The 27,171-nt window shown below is 33.4% G+C and overlaps 1 protein-coding gene across 15 annotated transcripts in view; it reads left to right on the top strand.

Moving 5' to 3' along the window:
• LOC100377533 (kinesin-like protein KIF1A) overlaps positions 1 to 27,171 on the top strand; it is a 111,687-nt gene that overhangs the window by 33,338 nt on the left and 51,178 nt on the right. For 12 of the 15 annotated variants that reach the window (XM_078011998.2, XM_085490407.1, XM_085490412.1 and 9 more), the window contains exons 3-17: positions 291 to 361; positions 1,055 to 1,134; positions 2,347 to 2,446; positions 3,204 to 3,448; positions 3,958 to 4,147; positions 5,242 to 5,307; positions 6,609 to 6,638; positions 8,901 to 9,058; positions 12,054 to 12,252; positions 12,835 to 12,990; positions 13,771 to 14,026; positions 15,040 to 15,232; positions 15,864 to 15,936; positions 16,353 to 16,461; positions 26,154 to 26,239. In XM_078011998.2, the coding sequence (XP_077868124.1) occupies positions 291 to 361; positions 1,055 to 1,134; positions 2,347 to 2,446; positions 3,204 to 3,448; positions 3,958 to 4,147; positions 5,242 to 5,307; positions 6,609 to 6,638; positions 8,901 to 9,058; positions 12,054 to 12,252; positions 12,835 to 12,990; positions 13,771 to 14,026; positions 15,040 to 15,232; positions 15,864 to 15,936; positions 16,353 to 16,461; positions 26,154 to 26,239 (2,012 nt within the window). The remainder of the gene's footprint in view (positions 1 to 290; positions 362 to 1,054; positions 1,135 to 2,346; positions 2,447 to 3,203; positions 3,449 to 3,957; positions 4,148 to 5,241; positions 5,308 to 6,608; positions 6,639 to 8,900; positions 9,059 to 12,053; positions 12,253 to 12,834; positions 12,991 to 13,770; positions 14,027 to 15,039; positions 15,233 to 15,863; positions 15,937 to 16,352; positions 16,462 to 26,153; positions 26,240 to 27,171) is intronic. The other 3 variants (XM_085490405.1, XM_085490415.1, XM_085490416.1) reach the window with 1 other exon arrangement.

Below are 27,171 nucleotides of genomic sequence, written 5' to 3' on the forward strand. Positions count from 1 at the left end.
TACATAGACATATAAAGAATGACATATTTAACCATAATATCAGGTCACATGGCTCAATCTGTGATCATGATGATGGTATCTCATTTCTGGTAATACCCCTAGTGGTATTGACAGTACCAGTGTACTGTAATGCGACTAGGGTAAAAACAAATAAAACCTTTCTTGAAATACCCAAGAATTATGGATCAAACAATAGACAAAATGTTTTTAATATTCCATTTTCATTTTTTCAAGCAGCTTCAGTTGTTGAAACATTCTCACTAATAATTACTATCTATTTTTCTTTACAGCAATCATAAATCCTAAAACTCAAGAAAACAAAAGCTTTAACTTTGATTACTCACATTGGTCACATACTTCAGTAAGTATCTTTATATTGTTGCTATAACAACTTTACTCATGCTTTACATCCTGGCACTCTATGGCCCCTCAAGGTCACACATCCTGGTATCCATGACCCACAGGGGTGTGGGAGGGGGGGGGGGCAACTTCATTATCACTATAAGACGTTTACAATTATTCGTCCTGGGAAAAATACAAGCAATAGACATTCAAGTTCAAAACAAGTTAAATATTTAAGGTAAAATATGCAAATTATATGTTTTTGTATTCTGCTGAAATTGTTGTGTTGTTCCAAAGTGTGTATTAGCTAGTGGTCTTATGCATAGTGAACTATCTTCTAATGTGCCTGCAAGTTACTGATATAACCACTAGGACTATCTTCTAATGTGCCTGCAAGTTACTGATATAACCACTAGGACTATCTTCTAATGTGCCTGCAAGTTACTGATATAACCACTAGGACTATCTTCTAATGTGCCTGCAAGTTACTGATATAACCACTAGGACTATCTTCTAATGTGCCTGCAAGTTACTGATATAACCACTAGGACTATCTTATGCACCAGAAACACAAATAAACTATTCAAGCAATTATTGTTATTTTCACTTTGTTATCATAGTAGTATTGTTTCTACATCTGGTCAGAAATACATAAAAATAATTCATATTTCTTATATTATATTGTTTTCAAATAAATGTGTTTTTTTCTCAGCCGGCAGATCCTAAATATGCATCACAGATTCAAGTTTATAACGATATTGGAGAGGAGATGTTGGCTCATGCATTTGAAGGGTTTGTAATATTTAATCTCAAATGATAAACTAGAAAATTGAGATGATCAGTTAGTTCTTACTATCTTGAACGTACATTGTTTATTTACATAAACTTCAAACACATGCTTTGCCAAGATCACCACATTATACTGCAATCACATTACTTTCAAACTTGACATATTTAGTTTTCTGAATATCATGTTTCAAATGGCAATTATAATATAATAAACTGTTTTAGCCTATAAAATATGGCTCAAATTAAATTGTTAAAGTTGTTGTTTTTGTGTTGCAAATTGTTTATAATTTTTCTTCCCATGATTTAATGCGATAAATGAAAAATCCCATGTTTCTGTTCAAGATAGTGAAAATTAAATGAGTTGTTAGACCTTGATATTTTCTGTTTTCGTTTTTACATCTTTTGTCCTGTTCTATATGCTCAGTCTCCTATAATTAATTGCATCTTTTGTCCTGTCCTATATGCTCAGTCTCTTCTATAATTGATTGCATCTTAACTTAAGAGGGTGACTCCTTACATACATGTAATGTGATATTATTTGGGATAAACCTTCTCAGTGTTGTAATTGATAATTAATCTGCCGAATGATATCTCAATGTCATAGACCTGGCCTATGCATCCACTGAGTACATACTGTGGAATATTTTATTTTCGCTGGATTTAATTTTCGCTGAAAAGGCTTTTTGGGCGTTTTGTATGGAATTTATTTTCACTGATTTTTGATGAGTTTAATGTGAAATATAGGAAAAAAAGTATATTCGCTAGATTTTATTTTCACGGAATCATCCCTTCAGCGAAAATAGCGAAAATAAATTCCAAGCGAAAATAAAGTATTCTACAGTAAATTATTGAGGTATTTTGATCATCAAAATAAATAATATTTTAATGGTTAAATGTTTTTATTGTTTTAACTTGTATGTTCTTCCATTGGGAATACACTTCTTTAAAGCTTTATTAAAAATATTAAAAATTTATCCTACATATATCACTGTGTGTTTACATCTCAGTCAGAGCCCAGACAAATCACTAAATTTGAGTTCCTTACAAATGGTGCCGTCTGGCAATTTGGATGCTTCTGGTACAATTTACAAAACAACTGATGATTAGGTCACATGGTCACGTGCGGAAATCATTTTGTATGTTATACAATGTAGTTGATGTACTCCCTTCATTCATGATGAGTTTTGTTCACTCTTGTATTTCAATCTATTCCAGGTACAATATATGCATATTTGCATATGGACAGACTGGTTCTGGTAAATCATACACTATGATGGGTAAAAATGAAATAGATCAAGGAGGAATAATTCCACAGGTGATAATATAGTTTATAATATAAATAGTTTTTTTTTTATGAGAATGACAAAAACTGTATTGACTGACACATACATATGGTGGTTCAGAAACATACCATGTCTATATAAGGAGTTATGTACATAAGGTAGAAGTTGGTCATAAATCACATGAAATTGCTTATGGGATTATTATGTAAAATTATGAAGCACAGTACCATAAAATAGTATTCTTTTGTGTGTTACAGCAACATATTTTGAAAAACTTAACCTAATATTTTCTCAAAATTTGCTATTTTTAGAACATTTCCATTGAACACAACTTTAAAGAAAAATTTGTTGTAATTTTTTTACAATAATTCAAGACGACAATAACAATATATGATTCTTTCAGCCTCTGTAACAAGCCTACAATATGAGATATGACATAATATCTCTGCCATGAGCACAAATGATAAAAGCAATATAAATGGCCACTATCCACTAAAATACAACCATAATTTTCTCTAAATTCACATTTATGTAGTAGCCTTTACCTTTAAGGTAAGAGATCACATGTAAGCGATTCACCAACACAAATTTTCACCAAGGGGAGCTAAAAAAAATTACCTGAAAATAGTATTTTTTTTTTAATTAAACACATGCAAATGCTTTTAGGAGGGCCATTTTCTCTAGCCATTTTCAAAAGGCAAATCTGCCACTCTGAGTTCACCTGAAAAACCTCTCTCACAGGAAACTGTGAGGGCACTTGATTTATGAAAAGAGTCTATTGTCTTGTAGTTATGTGAGGAACTATTCAGGAAAATGGAGGACAATATGATTGAAGACATGTCATACTCAGTTGAAGTCAGTTACATGGAGATCTACTGTGAACGTGTTAGAGATTTACTTAATCCAAAAAATCAAAAAAATTTACGAGTTCGGGAACATCCGCTGCTCGGTCCCTATGTAGAGGATCTCTCCAAACTAGCTGTGACGTCGTATAATGATATACAAGATCTGATGGATGAAGGCAACAAAGCAAGGTAAGATATTAAAAAATAAACGACTTGTTACGTGAGGTAGGAGTATAAATTACAGGTACATTACGAACATATGTATTATGTAATTTATTGAATTCAAACTCAAAATTACGGCAAAACATTTTGCTACTGTAAGCAGATATCCATTTCACCAAACCACAGTAACCGACCCAAAAAAACTGCTCAAAATAGCAAGTAATAAGCATGAACTTCTAGTGACTAGATTGACATGCTAAGTGGAATTTTTTTTCCTTTGAACAATATGCTGAATATATATAAATAAATACAAATAGAGCCGAGTCTATCGTGGTCAGAATAATTTACTTGGTTCAATCCAGCTGTAACCCAAGTTTATGCTCATTATCGGCATTAACAGACATCTGAGTGGAAGTAATGTAGATTATAGGCACACTATAAACACATAGACTAAGAGTATTTCTACACTGTACAATGCAAACATATCCCCACTGTAAGAAGACTCATACCTCACTAAATCACAACTTATTTTTCAGAACGGTTGCAGCGACAAATATGAACGAAACCAGCAGTAGGTCACATGCTGTTTTTACTATTGTATTTACACAACGAAGATATGACAGAGAAACTGACTTATCCACTGAAAAAGTCAGTAAGATTAGTTTAGTTGATCTTGCGGGAAGTGAGCGGGCTGATTCCACTGGTGCTAAAGGGATGAGATTAAAGGTTAGTGTCTCGACTTGTACTTTTATTTGACCTTACCTTATAGATAATGAAATTTATCGTTATTAATTTTTGCCTAATTTTTCTTAAACTTAGTTATACCAGAGGTACATTACTTGGGGTTTGGAACTACGGTGACATGATACCAAGATCCCGTTTCAATCTCGCTCTCGCATAAGCGTTCCAACTCAGAAAAATGCGAATGTGCATGCCCGAGGTAACTAGGATACTGAGATGTTCAGGTGGATCAAAATAGCTGCTCACGATATGACAGATTATGATAACTATATTTTCTGTACATTTTCGATGTATTACATTTTTTCACTATGAATGTGGTAATACATGTTTTATTGTTTTATTACAAACTGCCTATGTCATGTCAGAAGGTGGTAGCACCAGTCTCGCTATCTACGAGATGAGACTTGAATGGGATCTTGACATGATGTCACCATTCAGTACTATGCGCGTTGCAAACCCCAAGTAATGTACCTCTGGTTATACATATATTATCAATAAGTGTAATTTCTTGAAAAATTGTTATGTTTCATACTTTGTAAGTTTGATAGAATGGATGTAGTTGTGTCCATCTTTTTTCACTGAATTAGAGCAGCATGTCAAACAATTGGTAAAATTATGTTTTGTGCTTGGTCTTCGTTGAAGTTTTTTGTAACAACAAAAAAATAGTTATTCTGTTAACATTGCTTGTTTATCACGTTTGAGCATTGAGCCTAAGGAAAATCTGCTCTAGGGTCTATGAATGCAGTTTGTGCTGTGAAATCATTAATTAATATTCACTGGGTTTTAATTTTGCTATTTTTCACTGATAAGTCAAATTCGCTAAATTGAATCTACATGAACATGTAAAATAAAAATACATGTAAAACTTGTTTTGACCAATGCATGAAATTGAAATACAGTGAATATGCTTAAAACATCAAAATAGTGAAATTAAATGTCAGTGAAAATAAATAGTTTTATAGTATTTTGTGTAGCATATACACACTGTAGGTAAAGACCAACCAAAAAACAGAAAAAAAAACTGTTTGTGGGTAATTAAAAGTACATTGTAGTTTACCTTATATTTTTTGTATCTACAGGAAGGTGCCAACATTAACAAGTCTCTTACAACTCTTGGTAAAGTTATATCTGCATTAGCTGAAATAGTAAGTAGTACTTTTCAATATAATGGGTGAAGGAAAACAACAAAAACATTCTGTATGATAGTGTTTGAATCAACATCACTGATGTTGTGCAAGGATGTGTGATATTCCTGTTATAAGAATGCAATTTTTACTTGCTTGAGACATGAGTACAATTATAGAGTTTTGGCATAGTGTGGAGTCAGAATCGTTGTCAATTTTTTTCAGTCATTTGTTTCCAAGCTAATTTTGCAAATATGTGATATAATTTCACCATAGACAAATATTTGAAGAAAATGAAGAAAATTACATTAGCTTCAATTTAGTCAGACTCCATAAGGCTCTGCTGAATAAACAAAATTAATATACGTCTAGCCATCATAGATTTACTACTGTGAAATCAGTAATCCATCACGTCAACTAGACAGGCACAATATGCATACATTGTACGTTGTATTATAGTTTTTTTTTCTTTCCAATATATTGGTAGTATGATTGCTATGAATTGTGACTGATAATAAATTCAAGCTAAATAAGTTTTATTTATAGTTCTTGGAAACGAATGGATGTTAAGAGTTAGAAAGTCACAAGACTGTGTCACCATGTCTACTGTTTCAAGTATATCAGTCGATGCGATGATAGGAGAGAATGGAACACTATTTGACTAATTTTGCAACATTCTTGCTCTTAACAAAATCTTGTCTTTTGAGAAACTGTAGAACAAGTGTGATCAAACTCCCAGGTGATTGGCAGTGTACTGATTGTGTAGAAGCTGTTTGTTGTGTGTGCATCAGAATTGGAACAATATTCCACGAATATGCAGACGAAAATTGAAATTATATGTGGAAACTCTCATTTTCCCCAGTACCTTAGATGCGACTTTTGTGCAAAATTCATTCATGGAACAATATTGCATCAAATCAAAAAGAAAGCTCATTTTAGAATTAAGACATAATAAAAGGAAAGCATATTTTACAATAATTATTTTTTCTCCATTTGAACTTACCCTTTCTAATAAAAACAAGGTGCATTACAAGGTATATTACATAAATTCTATCACAGAAATAAGAAGACTACAAATTTAGATAATCCCAAAGCTTTAAAATAAAGCTGGTCATTTCACTAAACCATGCATATCTAAAAAGGTCACACTTACACTTGAATGAATTAATGATTTATTTGATTGATTTGGTTTTCATCTCTCCATTAACTTATTTGTTTTCTTCGCTCACATTCACATTCTTTTTTCTACTGCACGGTTTATTCATAGCTTCTTTCTTTGTACATCTTGCAACTCTTTTTCTTTTTTACTGACATCTTTATAGAGTTCATTGGATAAGATTGGGAAGGGCAGTGTAAGTGTAAAGCATCACACTCTTAATGCACCATTTTACTACGTCAGTCTCTTGTGAATGTATTGTGTATTTGAATCAAAAGAATTTTGTTCGTTTTATCTTGAGTGGTACATTGTTATCTTCTCGCACTCGGTTTAAATTATTCTTTTCATACGTTTATGAGCAATTTATATACCTTGTGTGCAATATTTTATGCTGCTCACTCACCAGATGAGAAAATGCTAATAACATGGTGCATCTGTCACAGACTGAATCACGATGCATCATGGGAAGCCAACATAAGGACCTCCCTTTTGTCTATTTCTGATGTATCCTTGGAAGCCAACATAAGGAACTCCCTATGTCTTTTTATGATGCATCATGGGAAGCCAACATAAGGAACTCCCTATGTCTATTTCTGATACATCATGGGAATCCAACATTAGGGACTCCCTATAGTATTTATTTCGGATTTAATTACCATAATACAGAGCTTGAACTTTGATATTCGAAAGGCTTTGAAAATTTCTGAACTATCTTTAAATTTAAATTTAATTTAATTGTGATGAGAACATAACCTAAATCAAGACAGTCAGTGGCCATTGAAGCAGTGGTCTTTATCGCCTCATGAAATTCAGGCCCGGATATCATATCAGAAAAATACCTTTTACTACCCAAAATTACCGGGCAATTTCGAAAGGCACCAAGGCATTGATCAATGTGACCGCCATTAATTTTGAGTCATGTTATACAATATCCTGATGGAGGTAAACTATTTTTTAGTCACAGTTGACAACAATGTACCACTGAACATAATCTTGACAACAACTCTTAAGCTTGCTGCATACCTTGCGATATTTCTGCAATCTGTTTGAAACCCAATTTCATGGTTGAATCGTACAACTAAAAAACTACTTGTATGCATTTGGCACATGCTGATTTTGTAATATCCATGTTAGTGTATAGCTCTAGGGATTCTTTTGTTGTTTATCTGATCGTAAGGTGTGTGGCCGGCTTGTTGTCTCACACTATGACATTCACAGCACTAAGTTGAAATCTCTTATGCATACGTGTGTCAATCACTATAATTAATTTTATGCATGTTAATTAACAATTGTACAGATAACAGTTATTAATATGAATCAAGTTTGTAGTATTGTCTTTATATATATTTATTATTGTCAGCTTTGTATATTGTCTATGCAATCGTATCTGTATCGGTGTTCTAATTGGGGGGAGGGGAGACTAAAAGGGTGTACATCCTGGTACTTTCTGGAGGTGGCAATTCACTGTCAACCATACTCTCTCAATTATTGCTAGCCCAAAATGCAAGGATTTGTTAGTATTGAAAAAACAATGTAAATATTTACCTATTATCCTCAAAGTATACCAGGGTGTCTGACCTTTAGCAGTCATGCAGTCTATTGGCCATACATTCTTAGAAATGGGTCCAGTATCGAGGAAAGAATATCCAATGACATTTGTATAGAGCATTTGTTTTACCATCATTGCGTAATCAATTGTTCAGTGAATGTGGTCACTACATAGCTGTATTGGACATTCTTTGTATCTTCAACACTACAGTCATGACTCTGTTCAATAAATGAAGTCAGAACACTGAAATTCTGTTATTGGTAACTAGTAATATCAGTTCAGTTGTATGATAATATATTTATATACTCTCCCTGTATAATTTGCCAAAAACATATTTTCCAAATTTTTCAAAAAAATATGGATTTACTGATGATACACATGAAAAGAAATATTTCGTTACATTAATCGGCCAAGATCAATCAGTCAACATGCTGACAGGAATAAATAGAATCATTTCGTTAGATGGAAAGTAAAGTTTTCTGAAGAGCAATAAAAAAGTACCAGGATATGTTGATAGGAGGGTCCCCTACGCTACACATATGTAAAGTGTCTATTTACTGTGTATGAAATTAGCATTGTTGATGTACTGAAAATCACTTAATTTTTGCAGCTAGAAATTCTTATGATTTGGTAATTTTATGGCATTGCACAAATACAAAATTTTAGAAACATTGCTGTCAACACTTTGTGCTATATGACATCCGGGGAAAATGTTGACTGCTAAACTGTCTCATGGTTTTTACTGACTTGTGAATTTTACACAAATTTATTTCTTGCATAATTAGTGTGACTTTACAGTACATTGATGGTTGGGTGTATTTGTGTTTGTTAGATTTTATGGTCTTGGCCATCCCTTCTCAAATAATCATGTATATGGATGTAACTGTATTTCTTGTACTTATTTTGTAGTCTAGTAAACGGAAAAGGAAGACAGATTTTATTCCATTCAGAGATTCTGTTTTAACCTGGTTGTTAAGAGAGAATCTTGGAGGTAACTCTAAAACTGCCATGATAGCAGCGTTAAGTCCTGCAGATATCAATTATGATGAAACACTTGGCACATTGAGGTGAGTAGATCAGGGTTAGGTGAGGGGTTGGTGTGTGGAATGATAGCAGTGTTAAGTCTTGCAGATATCAATTATGATGAAACACTTGGCACATTGAGGTGAGTAGATCAGGGTTAGGTGAGGGGGTTTGTGTGTGGAATGATAGCAGCGATGAGTCCTGCAGATCAGGGTTAGGTGAGGGGGTTGGTGTGTGTAATGATAGCAGTGTTAAGTCCTGCAAATATCAATTATGATGAAAGACTTGCACATTGAGGTGAGTAGATCAGGGTTAGGTGAGGGGGTTGGTGTGTGTAATGATAGCAGTGTTAAGTCCTGCAGATATCAATTATGATGAAAGACTTGCACATTGAGGTGAGTAGATCAGGGTGAGGTGAGGGGGTTGGTGTGTGTAATGATAGCAGTGTTAAGTCCTGCAGATATCAATTATGATGAAACACTTGGCACATTGAGGTGAGTAGATCAGGGTTAGGTGAGGGGTTGGTGTGTGTAATGATAGCAGTGTTAAGTCCTGCAAATATCAATTATGATGAAAGACTTGCACATTGAGGTGAGTAGATCAGGGTTAGGTGAGGGGGTTGGTGTGTGTAATGATAGCAGTGTTAAGTCCTGCAGATATCAATTATGATGAAAGACTTGCACATTGAGGTGAGTAGATCAGGGTTAGGTGAGGGGGTTGGTGTGTGTAATGATAGCAGTGTTAAGTCCTGCAGATATCAATTATGATGAAACACTTGGCACATTGAGGTGAGTAGATCAGGGTTAGGTGAGGGGTTGGTGTGTGTAATGATAGCAGTGTTAAGTCCTGCAAATATCAATTATGATGAAAGACTTGCACATTGAGGTGAGTAGATCAGGGTTAGGTGAGGGGGTTGGTGTGTGTAATGATAGCAGTGTTAAGTCCTGCAGATATCAATTATGATGAAACACTTGGCACATTGAGTCCTGCAGATCAGGGTTAGGTGAGGGGGTTGGTGTGTGTAATGATAGCAGTGTTAAGTCCTGCAAATATCAATTATGATGAAAGACTTGCACATTGAGGTGAGTAGATCAGGGTTAGGTGAGGGGGTTGGTGTGTGTAATGATAGCAGTGTTAAGTCCTGCAGATATCAATTATGATGAAAGACTTGCACATTGAGGTGAGTAGATCAGGGTGAGGTGAGGGGGTTGGTGTGTGTAATGATAGCAGTGTTAAGTCCTGCAGATATCAATTATGATGAAACACTTGGCACATTGAGGTGAGTAGATCAGGGTTAGGTGAGGGGTTGGTGTGTGTAATGATAGCAGTGTTAAGTCCTGCAAATATCAATTATGATGAAAGACTTGCACATTGAGGTGAGTAGATCAGGGTTAGGTGAGGGGGTTGGTGTGTGTAATGATAGCAGTGTTAAGTCCTGCAGATATCAATTATGATGAAAGACTTGCACATTGAGGTGAGTAGATCAGGGTTAGGTGAGGGGGTTGGTGTGTGTAATGATAGCAGTGTTAAGTCCTGCAGATATCAATTATGATGAAACACTTGGCACATTGAGGTGAGTAGATCAGGGTTAGGTGAGGGGTTGGTGTGTGTAATGATAGCAGTGTTAAGTCCTGCAAATATCAATTATGATGAAAGACTTGCACATTGAGGTGAGTAGATCAGGGTTAGGTGAGGGGGTTGGTGTGTGTAATGATAGCAGTGTTAAGTCCTGCAGATATCAATTATGATGAAACACTTGGCACATTGAGGTGAGTAGATCAGGGTTAGGTGAGGGGGTTGGTGTGTGTAATGATAGCAGTGTTAAGTCCTGCAAATATCAATTATGATGAAAGACTTGCACATTGAGGTGAGTAGATCAGGGTTAGGTGAGGGGTTGGTGTGTGTAATGATAGCAGTGTTAAGTCCTGCAGATATCAATTATGATGAAACACTTGGCACATTGAGGTGAGTAGATCAGAGTTAGATGAGGGGTCTGTATGTGTAATGAGAGCAGCGTTAAGTCCTGCAAATATCAATTATGATGAAAGACTTGCACATTGAGGTGAGTAGATCAGGGTTAGGTGAGGGGTTGGTGTGTGTAATGATAGCAGTGTTAAGTCCTGCAAATATCAATTATGATGAAAGACTTGCACATTGAGGTGAGTAGATCAGGGTTAGGTGAGGGGGTTGGTGTGTGGAATGATAGCAGCGTTGAGTCCTGCAGATCAGGGTTAGGTGAGGGGTTGGTGTGTGTAATTATAGCAGAGTTAAGTCCTGCAGATATCAATTACGATGAAAGACTTGGCACATTGAGGTGAGTAGATCAGGGTTAGGTGAGGGGTTTGTGTGTGGAATGATAGCAGAGTTAAGTCCTGCAGATATCAATTATGATGAAAGACTTGGCACATTGAGGTGAGTAGATCAGGGTTAGGTGAGGGGGTTTGTGTGTGGAATGATAGCAGCGTTGAGTCCTGCAGATCAGGGTTAGGTGAGGGGGTTTGTGTGTGGAATGATAGCAGCGTTGAGTCCTGCAGATCAGGGTTAGGTGAGGGGGTTGGTGTGTGTAATGATAGCAGAGTTAAGTCCTGCAGATATCAATTATGATGAAAGACTTGGCCTCAAGATGTCATTATGAAATAGTCAGTACATTGAGGTGAATAGGCTAAGAGGATGGGTGTCTGATCTTGATAACATTACATACTTGTGTAACCAAAAGCTAGAGTAACAACTTCGTATCCAAAGTAAGATTTTTTTTACTGCAACAAAGAAGTATCGTTAAAACCTGGTTATTGAGCATTACTTAACACACTAATTGTGGAAACTAAGTTCCAAATAACAGTTTTACAAAAATTAAAAACAACAACATACTTACCCTATGTGTACTTTGTTGTTTCAGACTAATTTTCCAAGTTGCAATATTGTAATGCAAACCTCATTTAGTAATAAATAAACTGTGCTTTCTGTGGCTCGAGTTAACTTTAATTCCTTGATATCCAAAGGAAAAGGGGTTCACTGGTTTTGCTATGTTCTTCAATACAGGTATGCTGATCGGGCCAAACAGATTGTCTGTAAAGCTATTGTTAATGAAGATCCAAATGCAAGGATTATCCGTGAATTAAAAGAAGAGGTTGCCAGATTAAAAGAAATCTTGATTTCAGAAGGTATAGAAATTAGTGATCAGGAAGCAAAGCAAAATATAATTAGTCGTACAAAAGAAGATACAATGGACAGATTGAAGGTAATTTCTACCGTGTCTTTTAACATTTTTGTTTTTATTATATTTTCAATTCTTTCTATCTTAATTTTATATGTGTGTCATATTTGTTGCACTTTCTACATTTACTCAAGCACAACAAAAAAGGTGAATGATTTTATAATTAATCATTCTTTCCCATGCATGTTTTTCACAAGTTAAATGCCTGTTTAAAATCATGTGACTCCTTATAAGAGTTTTTCAGATGTGTGTGAATTTCACAATTTTAATATAATCAAATTAATCTCTCTTTATGTGCAAATATTATGTTCTTGATTAAATCAATTTGTGTAAGGGGTGAACCATGACAAATTTGGGAGGAGATGACAGAAAAAATTCACAAAATATTTTTAACCTTCAGTTAGTTTTGTGCTAAATTGTTTTCTTTGACAAATTTGCTGTAATTTTTTATCCACCAAGATTCAGATGTGCAGAATTTTTTTATCCTTGTCCTTGCAGGATATTTTTCCGGGATTTATTCTTGTGCAGTTTCATTTCAAAATTCAGCCACTTTCCTCTTAGAGTTTCTAAAAATTCATCTCTAACTAGATAATTAATTTGTAATAGGAATCTGAGAAATTGATGGCAGAACTGAACAAAACATGGGAAGAAAAACTTAAGGAAACAGAAACAATAAGACTTCAACGAGAAGAGATGTTAGCAGAAATGGGAATAGCATTGAGAGAAGATGGTGGTACTTTGGGTGTGTTCTCCCCAAAGAAGGTAAATATGTGACTTGCCTCATAGATTAATTTCAGAAATAGAACACATGTTTACTGTGTATAAGTGTCTCGATCACTTGATGATGTGTGTTGTATAAAATTTGTATAAAGTGGGTACAAGTGTTATTTTAAAGCAAATTTGGTACTGAGAAATGGTGCGATTTTATCTAAAAAAAATTCTTGAATACAAAATGCATGAAATTAAGGATTGTTTCTCAGGCAGCCAAATTTCTCTGAAACACTATGCCTGACTGAAATTTTTTTATGGAAAATAAAGCTTAGAGGGAGTGTTTTGTCTTGTAAACTACTTTTATTTTCATCTGGAATTTATTTTTTGCTGAAGGAATGAATCAGTGAAAATAAAATCCAGTAAAAATACCTTTTTTTTCTTTATTCACTTTCACCACATCAAAAGTAAGTGAAAATAAACTATATACAGAATCAAAACAAAACAAAATGTCTTTACACTGAAAATTAATTAAAATGAATTAAGCTAAAAGAAAGTATTTAACAGTATACTATATAAAAATGTTAATTTGACCCTTTGAATTTCTACTTATGTCAACTTTCACAAAATACATTTTTTTCTTAATTTATATCCATTTGGTTCAAAATTAAAAAAATTCTTGAAATAGACATAGAAATTTGCAATATATCATACCAAATTTTGAAAAAAGTACAGTGTTCAAATTATTTTAAATTATTGTCACATTTATCTGCAGCATTCATCTTTAAGACAATTGTTACACATTTTTACTAAAAATTTAAATAATTTTTACAGACTCCACATTTGGTCAATTTGAACGAAGATCCTCTAATGTCGGAATGTTTACTGTACTACATCAAAGAAGGCATTACAAGAGTTGGTAAAAGTACAGCTGAAGTATTACAAGATATCCAATTGATTGGCACTCACATACAAGACCAACATTGTATGTTTGAGAATACTGATGGTCAGGTGTCTATAATACCATTTGATAGTTGCATGGTATATGTCAATGGAAAAGTAATAACAGATGCTTCTCCTTTGAAAACTGGTGAGAACATTTTAATTTTTTTCGTGCTTAAAAACTAATGCTATGTTTGTCTGTCTTTTATTTTGTTCTTTACTGGTTCAAATGTTAGGTGTGGAAACTACACAGTCTGCCTAAAAGAAAGCAGAGGTTATCTTAGTCTCGTCTTGTATTCAACTCATAGTTGCATTTCCACTCTGCAAAAAACCTCTGACTAATCCCTGTAGGCATCAGAAGGGTTTTAGATTTCGTACAGTTAATGAGAAATCATATCCAATTGAATCCAATTGATTTGGTGAATGGACACTACGACTCAGGCTAGCTCGATCAGAATTCAAATATTTCATGATTTGTTGCTATACCAACTGATTTTATCATTTTTATTGGCAGTCACAGTAATCAGGGAGAGGTGTTCTACATATACTGTGTCTTAATGTAGCATACTCAATACAAAAAATTAGAATTTGTTTATGTCAGTTCTCTTATACTGTAGCATCTAAATAAATGATTACCAACGAATACTGATCTTCATGCTTTCTGTTTAAAAGAGATTTCACTCTGCAGAAATAGACCATTTTCCGTTCACTGCAAGAATCACGCTTTATGCGTGAAATCGAACATAAAAACAGGACAAACAAAGGTCATAGTGCCGTAGGGGTGTCAAACATTGCGTGGGATTCGACAAATGCGAAATATTTTGGAGGACATTTCCATGCTTAATAATGTGCTGTCCACATTTCATGATAGGCAATTTCGATTAAGTAAGGGTATTTGGAAGCAATATTCCTCTGTCGAAGATCGGCCGGTCGATGTGAGTTACGAAATAAAGAAATTCTAGTTCAAAATCAAATCGTTTGACTTTTGCAGCAGACGTTCGACGCGCGTCTTTCATACATCCCCGCGAGATCTCGCAATTGTACGGAAAATCCCCTATTCTGGACAGTATTACGTGAAAATGTACATACAGTAAATTTGTCAAATGTGCATAACAAGAACTGCTTCGAGAGGTGTAAACCACCATCACTGTTTTCATTTAGGTTCGCGTGTTATACTTGGTAAGAACCACGTATTCAGGTACACACATCCAGAACTAGCAAGAATAGAAAGGTGCAAATCACCACAGAACAGTGGAGGAGATACGCCTGTCAATGAACCAGTTGACTGGTTCTTTGCTCAGAAAGAATTGCTACAGAAGCAAGGTATCGATATCAAACAAGAAATGGAGAAAAGGTAGGTATTATGCTACTTCTCTGTCAATTCTGTCTTGTGTGTTTTATATATTCTGACTATTATTTTGTTCCAATCTTGCCCAGTGGTACTCTGGTTAGCTTGTTTTCCCCACTTCAGAAGGAGTATTGGTTTGATTCCTAGAGCCGACTACCGGTATTTACACTGCCCTGCATTTCCAACACACAGTGTTTTGTTTGGGAGACTGGTTCACATATGCATTTGCAATTAGCACCAAAAAAAAAAAACATCTGACACAAAAAAAATATTTTTGAATGAATGAATAAATAAAAATGAATGCTCAATATCTTGTTGATGCAGTTGATACATACAAAAAATTGGAAGCAGGACAACCAGTAAAGTTGTTTTTCTATCCACTAACAAACTATAAACCTGATTCTGTGTGACTTTTAGTAGAAGTATCATTAGTATGGACTGTTTTCTTTTGATGCAAGTTTCATATGTGTTGACCTTTTGCCATGATGCAATGCATTCTATATTAGAGTGACGTTTGGGAAAACCATTCTGTATCTCACGTGGGTTAGGGTTGTGAAATAGATTGCATTGAGATGGCTCTACGATGTTGAGAGAACGTAATTTTAAATTTAATTATTGTTTCCTCTCACTTCAACAGACTTCTAGCCATGGAGCAACAGTATAAAAAAGAAAAAGAAGAGGCTGATAAACTGCTGGAAGAGCAAAGACTTGTAAGTATGGGTTTCCTGCTTGTGAATGTTTCAATATGTCTGAAGTCATCAATTGTCTCATCCATCTATCCACATTGTCATCATCATTAACAACATCATCCATTACATCATGAACATTATTATCAATATCATCATTATCATCATCAACATTATCATCATTATCATTATCATCATCATCATCATCATCATCATCATCATCATCATCATCATCATCATCATCATCATCATCATCATCTATCATCCATTCATTTATCCATCCTCTGTCTCGTCATTTATCATCTTCATCTATTATCATCATTAAAAATCGTCTTCTATTCATGGATTCTCATCATTGTCTTCATTATTATCACTATTGTTATCTTCATGATTTATCAATGCATATCAAATGCTAAATGATATTTGCTTCAATAATACAGGATTATGAAAGCAAATTACAAGCACTTCAGAAGCAAGTAGAAATGCACAGTTTACTATCGGGTAATAACACACCAGAAGGTCTTAGTAGTGATGAGGACAATCTCGAAAGTAAGTTGTATACCCTGGTGTTTCTTACAATCACTTTCTGGTATATTTACAACTTTTCATGTCTTGTATTATCTTTATTATTTGTTCTAAGTTGTTATATGGTTGTTATATCAGAGAGTTTTGGAAGGTAACAAAAAATATTTTTGAAGAACTTTATGGTTGCCATTTTTGTTTTCAAGATGTCTCCTATTTTTCAATCATTCAAAATGGCCACTATTTTAATTTCCCAGATGACAACCATCTTTTAAGGTCACAGTTTAATCACACATCTTTAAATAGATATAATCAAATATAACTGAAATTCTGGGTTTCTTTCTGGAAAAATCATAGTCATAAAAAACCCAAAGATTAAATTTATTTTTTTAAAATAGCTGACTTGTATGACTGGCTATACATACATTGTAACAAGTGCCTTTTTAGGAATCTGCTTTCATGGAATATCAAAAATGACGGCCTTCTGTAATGTAGTTCATAGTTGTATCGCCTTAAGCAGTACGTGTAAATAATCCCAAAGATAAGAGTGTAGATAAAAGTCCCTTAATCATGAATCACCAAAGTTCATTTATAAGTGGGATGTGCAATATAATTTCATACCTGTTACCCCTACAAATAATGGAATACTCCAGGGGTAATATTGAGTATGATATCTCATCTACCAATTGGAGATATTTTAGAAATTCTATTTTATAATATTTATTAAAAATGAAAGTAGTACATCATTATTCAAATCAGTTATGTACAATTTTTTTTGTAAATATAGATTTTTGAAACAGTATTTAAATTTGGAATGTCTATCATGCAATCTTGTTATGTGAACAGCATGCTTTTCTGATCAGTGTGCGGCTTTTTTTTGTCGCGTTGAAATAAATGCAATATTTTGATTCACCTAATAATTTATACATGAGGGTCCCGAGAAATCTCTTCCATGCGAGATATATCTAAATCTTCCGTTAAAAGTGCCAAATTTGGAAATAATATTTTGTTAGTTTCCCTTACAAATGAGTTAGTGAATAGTGAGTAATTAAACAGGGTATTGATAGTTTGTAGCTAGGTGGTATTATTTTTACAGTATTGAATGCAGTGTCTTATGTTAACTTATAGAGAGGAATGAAATCAGTATTAACCATCCAAAAAGCATTTTAATATTTTTAATATTGACCGTTAAGCAATATATCAAGAACTGAGCTGTAGGTCGATCTCTGGGCCATTTTACCGCCATTTTACCGCTATTAGGGAAATCAGTAAAAATTCATTCATGGTAGGAAACTCATCAAGGTTAATTGTACCATAGACAGTATACAGTTGTGAGTCCCACCCAATATGAATGTTTACATAGCAACTCAATTTAGAGGGATGCTAAGTGTTGAAGTGCATATACAAACCAGGTATTAAATACAAGGTTTTGGCAATTTGGTTTGTTCCCTATTTAACTGGTCGCTGCTTAAAAGTCTTTAAAAAAATCGTTAGTAAAGATCTTTCTTCCAATTAAAATACTGACATTTAATATCTCTTTTATATTTGAATCTTTAATTTTACTGATAAGGCACTTCCAACAGAGTAATATTTATTTAAATGTTTGCACCTGGGAAAAAACTGCACAGGGAAGCTGCAATAAATTATGTATTAATGAAATATCAGTTTTAAGAAAACCAGTGTCTGTGTGGGTCACCCCCCTGTTTATTTTGTAGATTTATGAGGGTTCTATGCTTGGATGACTTGCAGGATACTTGTACCTATCGCAAAGTTTATTCCTGAGTTATTCCTGAATCTTTCTGATTTAAAGTCATACAATTACCTTAGATAAAATCAAAGGTGGATAAAAATAAATGTATGTAGCTTTGGTGATGTCCAATGAATGTATCATTGATTTATGTGAGCATGTTTCAAGCCATGATATTGCATACAATACATAATTGACGCTGATACACCACCATATATACCACATGATAAACTCTCATACACCACATGATGGACTCCCATACACCACATGATGGAGTCTTGTTCACCACATGATGGACGTTCTTACACCACATGATGAACTCTCATACACCACATGATGGACTCTTGTACCCCCCACGTTATGGATTCTTGTACCCCCCACGTTATGGATTCTTGTACCACCCACGTTATGGATTCTTGTACCACCCACGTTATGGATTCTTGTACCACCCACGTTATGGATTCTTGTACCTCCCCAAGTTATGGATTCTTGTACCCCACATGATGGACTCTTGTTCATCACATGATGGACTCTTGTTCATCACATGATGGACTCTTGTTCATCACATGATGAACTCTCATACACCACATGATGAACTCTCATACACCACATTATGGACTCTTGTACACCTCATGATGAACTCTCATACACCACATTATGGATTCTTGTACCCCACATGATGGACTCTTGTACCCCCACATTAAGGATTCTTGTATCCCACATGATGGACCTTCATGCACCACATGATGGACTCTTGTACCTCACATGATGGACTCTTGTACCCCCACATTAAGGATTCTTGTATCCCACATGATGGACCTTCATGCACCACATGATGGGCTCTTGTTCACCACATGATGGACTCATAAATCATATACATCACACATGATAAACTTGTATTTATCACATGAACTATTAAATCACAACTCACATCTGATGAATAGGTAACAATGAATTCACATAAACTCTCAAATCTCATGATGAACTCTTGAATCTCATGACTGACTCAACATCACATGATGAACTCTCAACATCACATGATTGACTCAACATCACATGATTGACTCAACATCACATGATTGACTCAACATCACATGATGAAATCTCAAATCACATGATGAACTCACATCACATGATTGACTCAACATCACATGATTGACTAACATCACATGATGAACTCTCAAACATCACATGATTGACTCAACATCACATGATGAACTCTCAACATCACATGATTGACTCAACATCACATGATTGACTCAAATCACATGATTGACTCAACATCACATGATTGACTCAACATCACATGATGAACTCTCATATCACATGATTGACTCAACATCACATGATGAACTCTCGCATCACATTATGAATTTGTATGTATTTGCATATGGCATGTTTGTGTTTCATATCTATTGTTTTCATTTCATGTCACCATACTTAAATGCATATAGCATGCTATTATTTTTATCATCTTTTGATGCATTGTAATAAAGAATACAGACATATTTATTATTTTATGTGATATTATTTACTTATTGATCAATTTGTAAGTGTCTCCAGTGTGCTGTGTATCTTGATATGTTTCCAGGCTATATTTAGTTTTCTTGGTGTCGTAGAGAGTGCATCAATTTTTTTTACTGCATGTTTTTAAAGCTTATCAACATCCGAGAATGCTTTGTCAATAAACATATTGCTGGGTGCCGGAGATCCAGAATGTATCATATCCAAGCAAAACTATCACGTTGATATTTCTAATTAAGTAACATTATAATGATTCAATATAAAACAAACATACTTTTTGTTTTACATGCCCGTCTATCGGAAATCCGCTTCTAACGGAGCAAATATTCCATCTGTAGGCAATAGGAAATTATGTAATTTTGAACCATAATTCGAAAAGAAATTATCAAAAAATACAAAAAAAAAGTTGTAAAATCTTACTCCAAAGTTTTAGCAAGAAAAAATATGCCATGATGCTTCTAGTTTCTACCTGAGTGCACCCACTACTTGGTTGTCATTCAAATTAAACATTCCCATTTAATTTAAATCCTGAACTAGCAAAGTTAATTTAGTGTCTTGTATTTAATATACATGTCAACTGTCTAAATAATTGAAAACAATCATTCCAAAATGTGTATGCAGTAGCTGCATTAATGCTTTATGTAAATATGTAAAATATGCTGTAGACTTTATTATAATTATATTATAGGAGGACGCTTCAACTTTCACTAAAATAAAATTAAACGTTTCTCTTACAAGGAATAGAGGTGTTTATAAGTAAAAACATTCCGCCATAATTAGCTTGTATGGAAAAATAAATCAGAATGAAACAAATGTTGTAAAACAAACATTTGAATGAGAAAAATCATTCATTGGGTTAATAATAATAAGCACACAATTTTTAGAATCGGCAAAGCCTGCGACAATTCAAAACTATCGTGCATAGAAAGATACAGCTAATTGATCAATATTTAAATCATATCCACATGTGTCATTTGCCATGTAAATATTTTGTTGTATTTTTGTAGAATAGTTTACCATATATATGGCTAAAATGTTTGGATATTGTCAATAGGATGTTGATGTACTGTGTATAAAGTTTTCACACCATACAGTGTGACTTGCATATCAAGATAGAGATTTTACAAGTTTTAGATTGCACCAATAGCTGAGTGTTAGGTCCTCTGGTTACTCATGATGTTGATTGGTCAGGCTTGTGGTACATTTCCAGTCATCAGGAATACAATTTCCGGCAGAAATATAATATTGCAAATTTAGTTTAGTACCAAACATATTTTGTGTTTTGGGCATCCAGTTTACTTTTGAAAGTAATAAAATAATATTCACAAAATAAGACAATGACTATACCCCATCAAATAATCAGGGAACTTGAAACTTATCTATTGAAAGTGCTTTATTAGATTAAATTATGTATTTTTATATATGTAGATGTAAAAGACATTTTGATCTGTACCTCTTTCACTTGATATTTAAATTGGACTGGTTATACGCACATGTTCAAGCAATATGTCCATATCCAAGGGTTCATACATTATTATTTGTGCTAATTTGTTTTCTCATGAACATGGTCTTTGAAGGTGCAAGCCCTTAGTTTTATTCTAACCCTGACTGTCAAAATTTGTTTTCACTACTGTATTGAGGATCCTGAACTTTAATCTATTACTCACATGGTATCATTCCGATTATTATTATAATTTTAAATGTAATCAACCATACAGGGATTGAATTCTAAAGTATTATGTTCTTATTGAGTCTTGACTTTTCATGTTATTTTCTGTATGCATAATTCACTGTCTGGTTCTTAAGACTATAAAAACACTGCCAGTTACACATATAGTACCAAATATGTAACATGACCTCAAACTGAGATTTTGCTAATGTATTAAAGTCATTATGTTTCTCAGGTACATCAGTTGGTGCATTCTTGTATGAAATAAATCCATTGTTTACTATTTGATAATAGTTCCTGATTTTTAACTTGGGTTATTTCTGGTAATTTATTTCTGGTAAGTCCATCATAACTTAGGAAAAAAACAACTTCTATATCAGTACAGCTGAATGCAAAAATAAATACTTTATTTTCATGCCCCAAATTATATTATTACATGTCTAGTAAAATGAACAGTGACCAAAAAGTTTCCATGCAGTTTATATTCATGATGTAAATTTATAACGTACCCATAATGCATTGTGCTAGTACATTGTACCACTGCCATTTAGGGTGAATTTTACCAAGTTGACACATCACTTTTATCATTGTTGTCAGTTGTTGATACAAATCAATTTTTTTAAGTTTTTTACACAATTAAGCTTCATACATGTAGGCTGTTCGTGACTAATTGAATTCACTTCTCTTGCGATGCATTTTAAAGAAAAAAAATAGGTTAGTTTCAGTTTTATTTTCAATGATAAACAACATACGTTTACCACAATGGTTGACTTTGCTTCATTATTGTTTTCTGTTGTCATGTTTTTGTTTTGATTACCAACTCATCAGTTGCCATGCCAACACATATAAGTTTGATGTTTCAAGTACGTTCATTTCTTAATATTCCAAGATTGTGTAGTGTTTTTTGTATATATAATAATGTCAGCTTGGTTGAATTCACCTGTCCAGATTATATTATATTATTGATGTGTGCAAAAAGAAATTTAAAGACAGAATAAAAATGAAATGAAGATTTTATACTTAAATGGTGTGTTATATTATCTATGATTTGTTCTTATAATGTGGTCTATTTGATCTTAGTCTTATTTTCTCTATATAAGTGCATTGATGCAAAAACCGTAATAGGCCTTGTTCAAAAATGGCCGCCAATATCTCATTAAAAGTGAGAAAACCACACAACTTTTTGCGTTTCAAATTTTCTATTTTCTACCACCACTGATGTGATTTTGATTTCATGCAAATAAAAAAAGTGAGTCTTCTGTTTCAAAGACCCTATTGAAATATTCTCTTCCTGTCTTGCAAAAATGTCTCTCTCATCACATTAATTTTTCGAACATCTTATTTTTTTCCTCACCAAAACTTTAATGGAGCATTTTGCACATTTTTATGTACTTTTCGCAATGATTTCATTGGTTCAAAATTATTGGAAAAATTTTGAAGAATTATGCAGGTTTATTTGTCAAAGGTAAAAGTTAAATTGATATGCAATACAGGCTCATCATTTTGGTAGCACCATGCACTTCTATAATCAAGAATCTACAGTGTATTTCTTCTTCCTGTAAATCTAAGATGAGTCATCCCCAGCCTTTCACAGTCTTAAGAGACATATGACTCAACCATAGAAGAATCTGAAATCCTCCGATCTTTGTGACTCATTCTGAAGACGTTCCAGCTGCAGTTTGTTGACCTGAAATTGAAGACTCCAATCAAGACCAATTTCATTCATCGCTATGTGTCATTTGTATGTTGTCTTGTGCTCGCCTTGGACTGACCAGCTGTGTTTGTTTGTGGCATGTTTCTTGCCTCCACTTAATTTGCTCCTTCACATTTATATCTAAATAAAAAAAAAAAACTCTTCATCATTCATCAGTTACCATAACGACCCTGCTTATAGATGTGATAGTTGAGCTATACATATTTTTTTTATGTTTTTGCTTCCATTGTATTTGTCATTTTTTTTTATTTTTGTCTGTCTTATATGTGTTTCTGATCATGGGTTTTCTTTTGCAATAAAGGGACAAGCCTTTTTTTGTCTTAGGGAGGAATTAATTTATGCTATTTCAGTTTGAAATCTTTTTTTCCTAACTTTTTTGAAAATACAAACAGACTCTTAGAACATTATGTTCCATGAAGAATTTACAATAAAAAAAAATTAATCCTCCCTAAGCAAATAAATAATCTGTCTCTACAGCTATCTTTCAATCCAGACAGAGAATTTTTTCTCAGTTTTCAAACAAAAATAGTATTTAAATGCATAGATGATAGAAATGAAGCAAAGCAATCATATAGAGTTAATGGTATCAGTAATTCATTGATAATTTGGACAAGTGGCGTGTAGTATGTTTCACTTTCCAAGCTGCTTAGTCAATCATTTAGACATTCTGTAAATGTGCAGGAGCAAATTAAGGGGAGCATTAAGCTTGCCAATCACCTCATTGCCATGACAACCAATGATGTCACTACCATGGATATCTGTCTGTTTGTTAGGTAAGTTATTGCTCCTCTGAGTTTGCTCCTGTTCTCTTCTTTACAATGTTGACTTTCTCATTCGTGGGTTTTCTGAACTTTTAATTGTCACTTACATGGTTAATTGTATGATACTTTCTTTTCGTTTTCTTTCTATACCAATACAGTTATTTTGTTAAAACATGCAAAATAAGTAGGAGTGATAATATTTGAAAAAAAACAAAAAAACATGCAGACTTTGACTTTTATTAAATATCATCTTGGCTGATAATTCAGTTTTAATTAACTATTTATGTTTTGTAAATGGTTCAATTTTGACCCAAAACATGTTTGTAATATGATGGTGTTCACAAGAAATTTTATAAAGGCAATATAGCTTCATATTCAAAGCAATTTTGTAAAATCCCTGACTAGAAAAGATTGATTCCACATAATTGACATGCTTCATGACTGTATTTAAAGAAAAAAAGTATTCATGTGTCACAAATGACTGGTAAACTTCTTCTAAAGTTGAGTTATTTCTGCAAGTAAAAAAAAAATTTGGTTGAAATATATTGAAAAAAGTTTCATAGATATTGTACTTGTGCAGTTATTTCAAAGTTTAAATGCCAAGATTCAAATATGAGTCTTGTATATAAATATTGGCATATGTATGGTACCGGGTATGTATTTTTTTATAAATCATGACAAATTTGATATTAATAGTAAAATAATGGGAAATAATTATGCTAATATGATTTAGCATAATATCTCTGATTGTTTTCAATAATCTATTTTTCATTTTAAAATGAGACTAGCAATAAAATTTATAAAGATAAACTGAAACAGACAAGTTGTCATGTACGTAGACAAATTATTTTAATTCTGCATAAAGACTTCACATTCAGACATGCGAGTAGGCAAATCTTATTTTTCAACATCAATCTTCAAATATAATCACCCTCTCCAGAAAACGCCAATAACTAAACATGGATGATTAAAATATCTCTAAGCTGATCGAATTAATTCCTATCCTGCTGACGATAGGGTTTCTGCAAGCGATAGTAATAAGACGAGCGTCAAAAACTCATAAGATATACTTGCCATGTTCGTATTGATGCTGTCTTCTTAATGCTGTGATTGGGAATTCTGTGTTGTGTTTTATACTCTAACAATATGACAAACTCTGAGTCATGCGTCATTCATTACTCACTTCGTAATAGTACTTGTATTGACCTTGTGCATAATATTGTTATATATTTTATTTTTTTCACTGCCTGGAAATTGACACCGTTTGGTGATTAGAAGTATAGATTTCATATGAACTAAATTTGACAATAATCACTGATTACTCAGTCTAAAGGATTGGAGTGAAATTTTCACTGCTAAATGTCAAAATTTTTTCTCAAACTCACGATCAAATGAAATTGAAATTAGCCATTTACTAATATTACTGTGAAAATAAAAAAAATCCCTAATTCTTCATATTTTCAAGGTATTTGTTTAAAAATTCTAAAATAATGTTTTGTATATGCATAATTTGATAAGCAGCATTTCAACTCTTGTTACTGTAGTAACATATTTAAAAACAAATCTCAAATTGCATTAACATGTAGTTGATAAATATTCAGTATTTTCCTGCCGTTCATCGCAAGATTTCAATATCTTTGAAACCTTTCACAGAAATCACAGTCATAGTATTTTATTTTTGGAATGATATAATTCTACTGCTTCCATTGCAAGGTGTTATTGTCACTGGATTGAACCATTATTTCTGATAGGGCTGGCTCAGCTAGAAGCGAGAGAGAATGCGACAAATAATGTTTATCATTGAGAGAACAAAAAATTATATGAAGCTAGAATGAATATTGTATAAAGTGTCAACAACCTACAAATTAGAATTCTCCGAAACTTTATATGTAATCGAGTATTGAAAGATTTGCTTTTTATTAAGGTTTTAAGTAATTTCATGAATATTATGGGATTCCTATTAGGTAGCTCCCTTAGTGTAATGTGATCTGCTCACTCAGCTTGCTTCTGTCAATCCCCTGCTGTACTGACGCCAATCTCTCAGATTGATGTTGTCTCAAGTACCTGATGACGTCAAATGAGAAAATAAATATGAAGGATTATCATGCTTTATTATTGAAAAACATCTAATATTGTCTTTTAATCTAATATAAAAAAGCGGCATTAATTAAAAAATTATTCTTAATTTATTGATAATTATATTAAAAATAGGACTACCTCAATTGTGACTCAGTGTGTCCTTTCTTACACTTCATCTCACTATGACTCACACTGAATAATATATTTTTATACTTATCTATATAGGTGATCCCCAATGGACAGAGAAAGAATATAAAACTGCCGAATGGGCTTTCAGAAAATGGAGGTACCATCAATTCACATCCTTAAGGGTAAGTCAGACATATAGAGGGGTCAATGCACTTTAACCTATCGTCAAACCATCTGAGGTGATTAAAGACTTTTATATTTTTTCGAATAAATGTTAAATGTAGAGATCTCTGTAATGAGGTCAACTTATGATCTCTCACCTTGAAGTTTATTCATTATTTATCTCGATGCAAATCTCAGAATGTGATGGTAAACTTTTAAAATAAATTTCCATCCAAGCATCCTGTAGTAAAGTGTGTAATATTACAGACACACTTCTCTATCTCTCCCTCTCTTGGGAATGTTCTGACTGAATTGAATATTAAATGTCATTTTTTTCACACTTTTAATAATACGTGCAGTAGAATAGATAGATTAGGAATTACAGAGATGTTGCAAAAACAAACTTTATTCACCGCATCGAGAGAAGCCGAGTACACATTTATATACTAAACATTTTTCTGAGCTGAGGTACAATGCATTGTGGGAGAAATTACAGTTTTGAATCTGCTAAGCATATCACTGAGCAGATAGGTGTGTGATGCATTGTGGAAGAAATTTAAATTTGAAATCTGAGAATTATTGCATTGACATCAAGCACAATTTTGAGTTACAAAAGCATTACAAAAAAGTTTGACATCTTTCGAAAAAGTGTCCGATGACTCTGTTTAAAATTACTTGTATTGGTTTTTCTTGATTGATTTTCACTTATGCAACGTATCATTATCTTTGTTTTCAATCATCATTAATTGATTTTAACCGTGATTCAATATATTGCTATTAAAATTATTTAATGAAATTATGAGAACTACATGCAGTTAATCTGGTGACTTGTATAGCGCCCTCTATAGTAAGATATATAAAACTGCTGGAGTGGCCTTTGCTAATGAGGGCGCCCTTCACAACTACCTCAAGATAATTGTGAATTTTGTAAATCCGTTAGCAATGCTGTCGA

This window comes from Saccoglossus kowalevskii, chromosome 15 (genome assembly GCF_978046115.1).
Source record: "Saccoglossus kowalevskii chromosome 15, keSacKowa6.1, whole genome shotgun sequence".
Lineage (NCBI taxonomy): Eukaryota > Metazoa > Hemichordata > Enteropneusta > Harrimaniidae > Saccoglossus > Saccoglossus kowalevskii.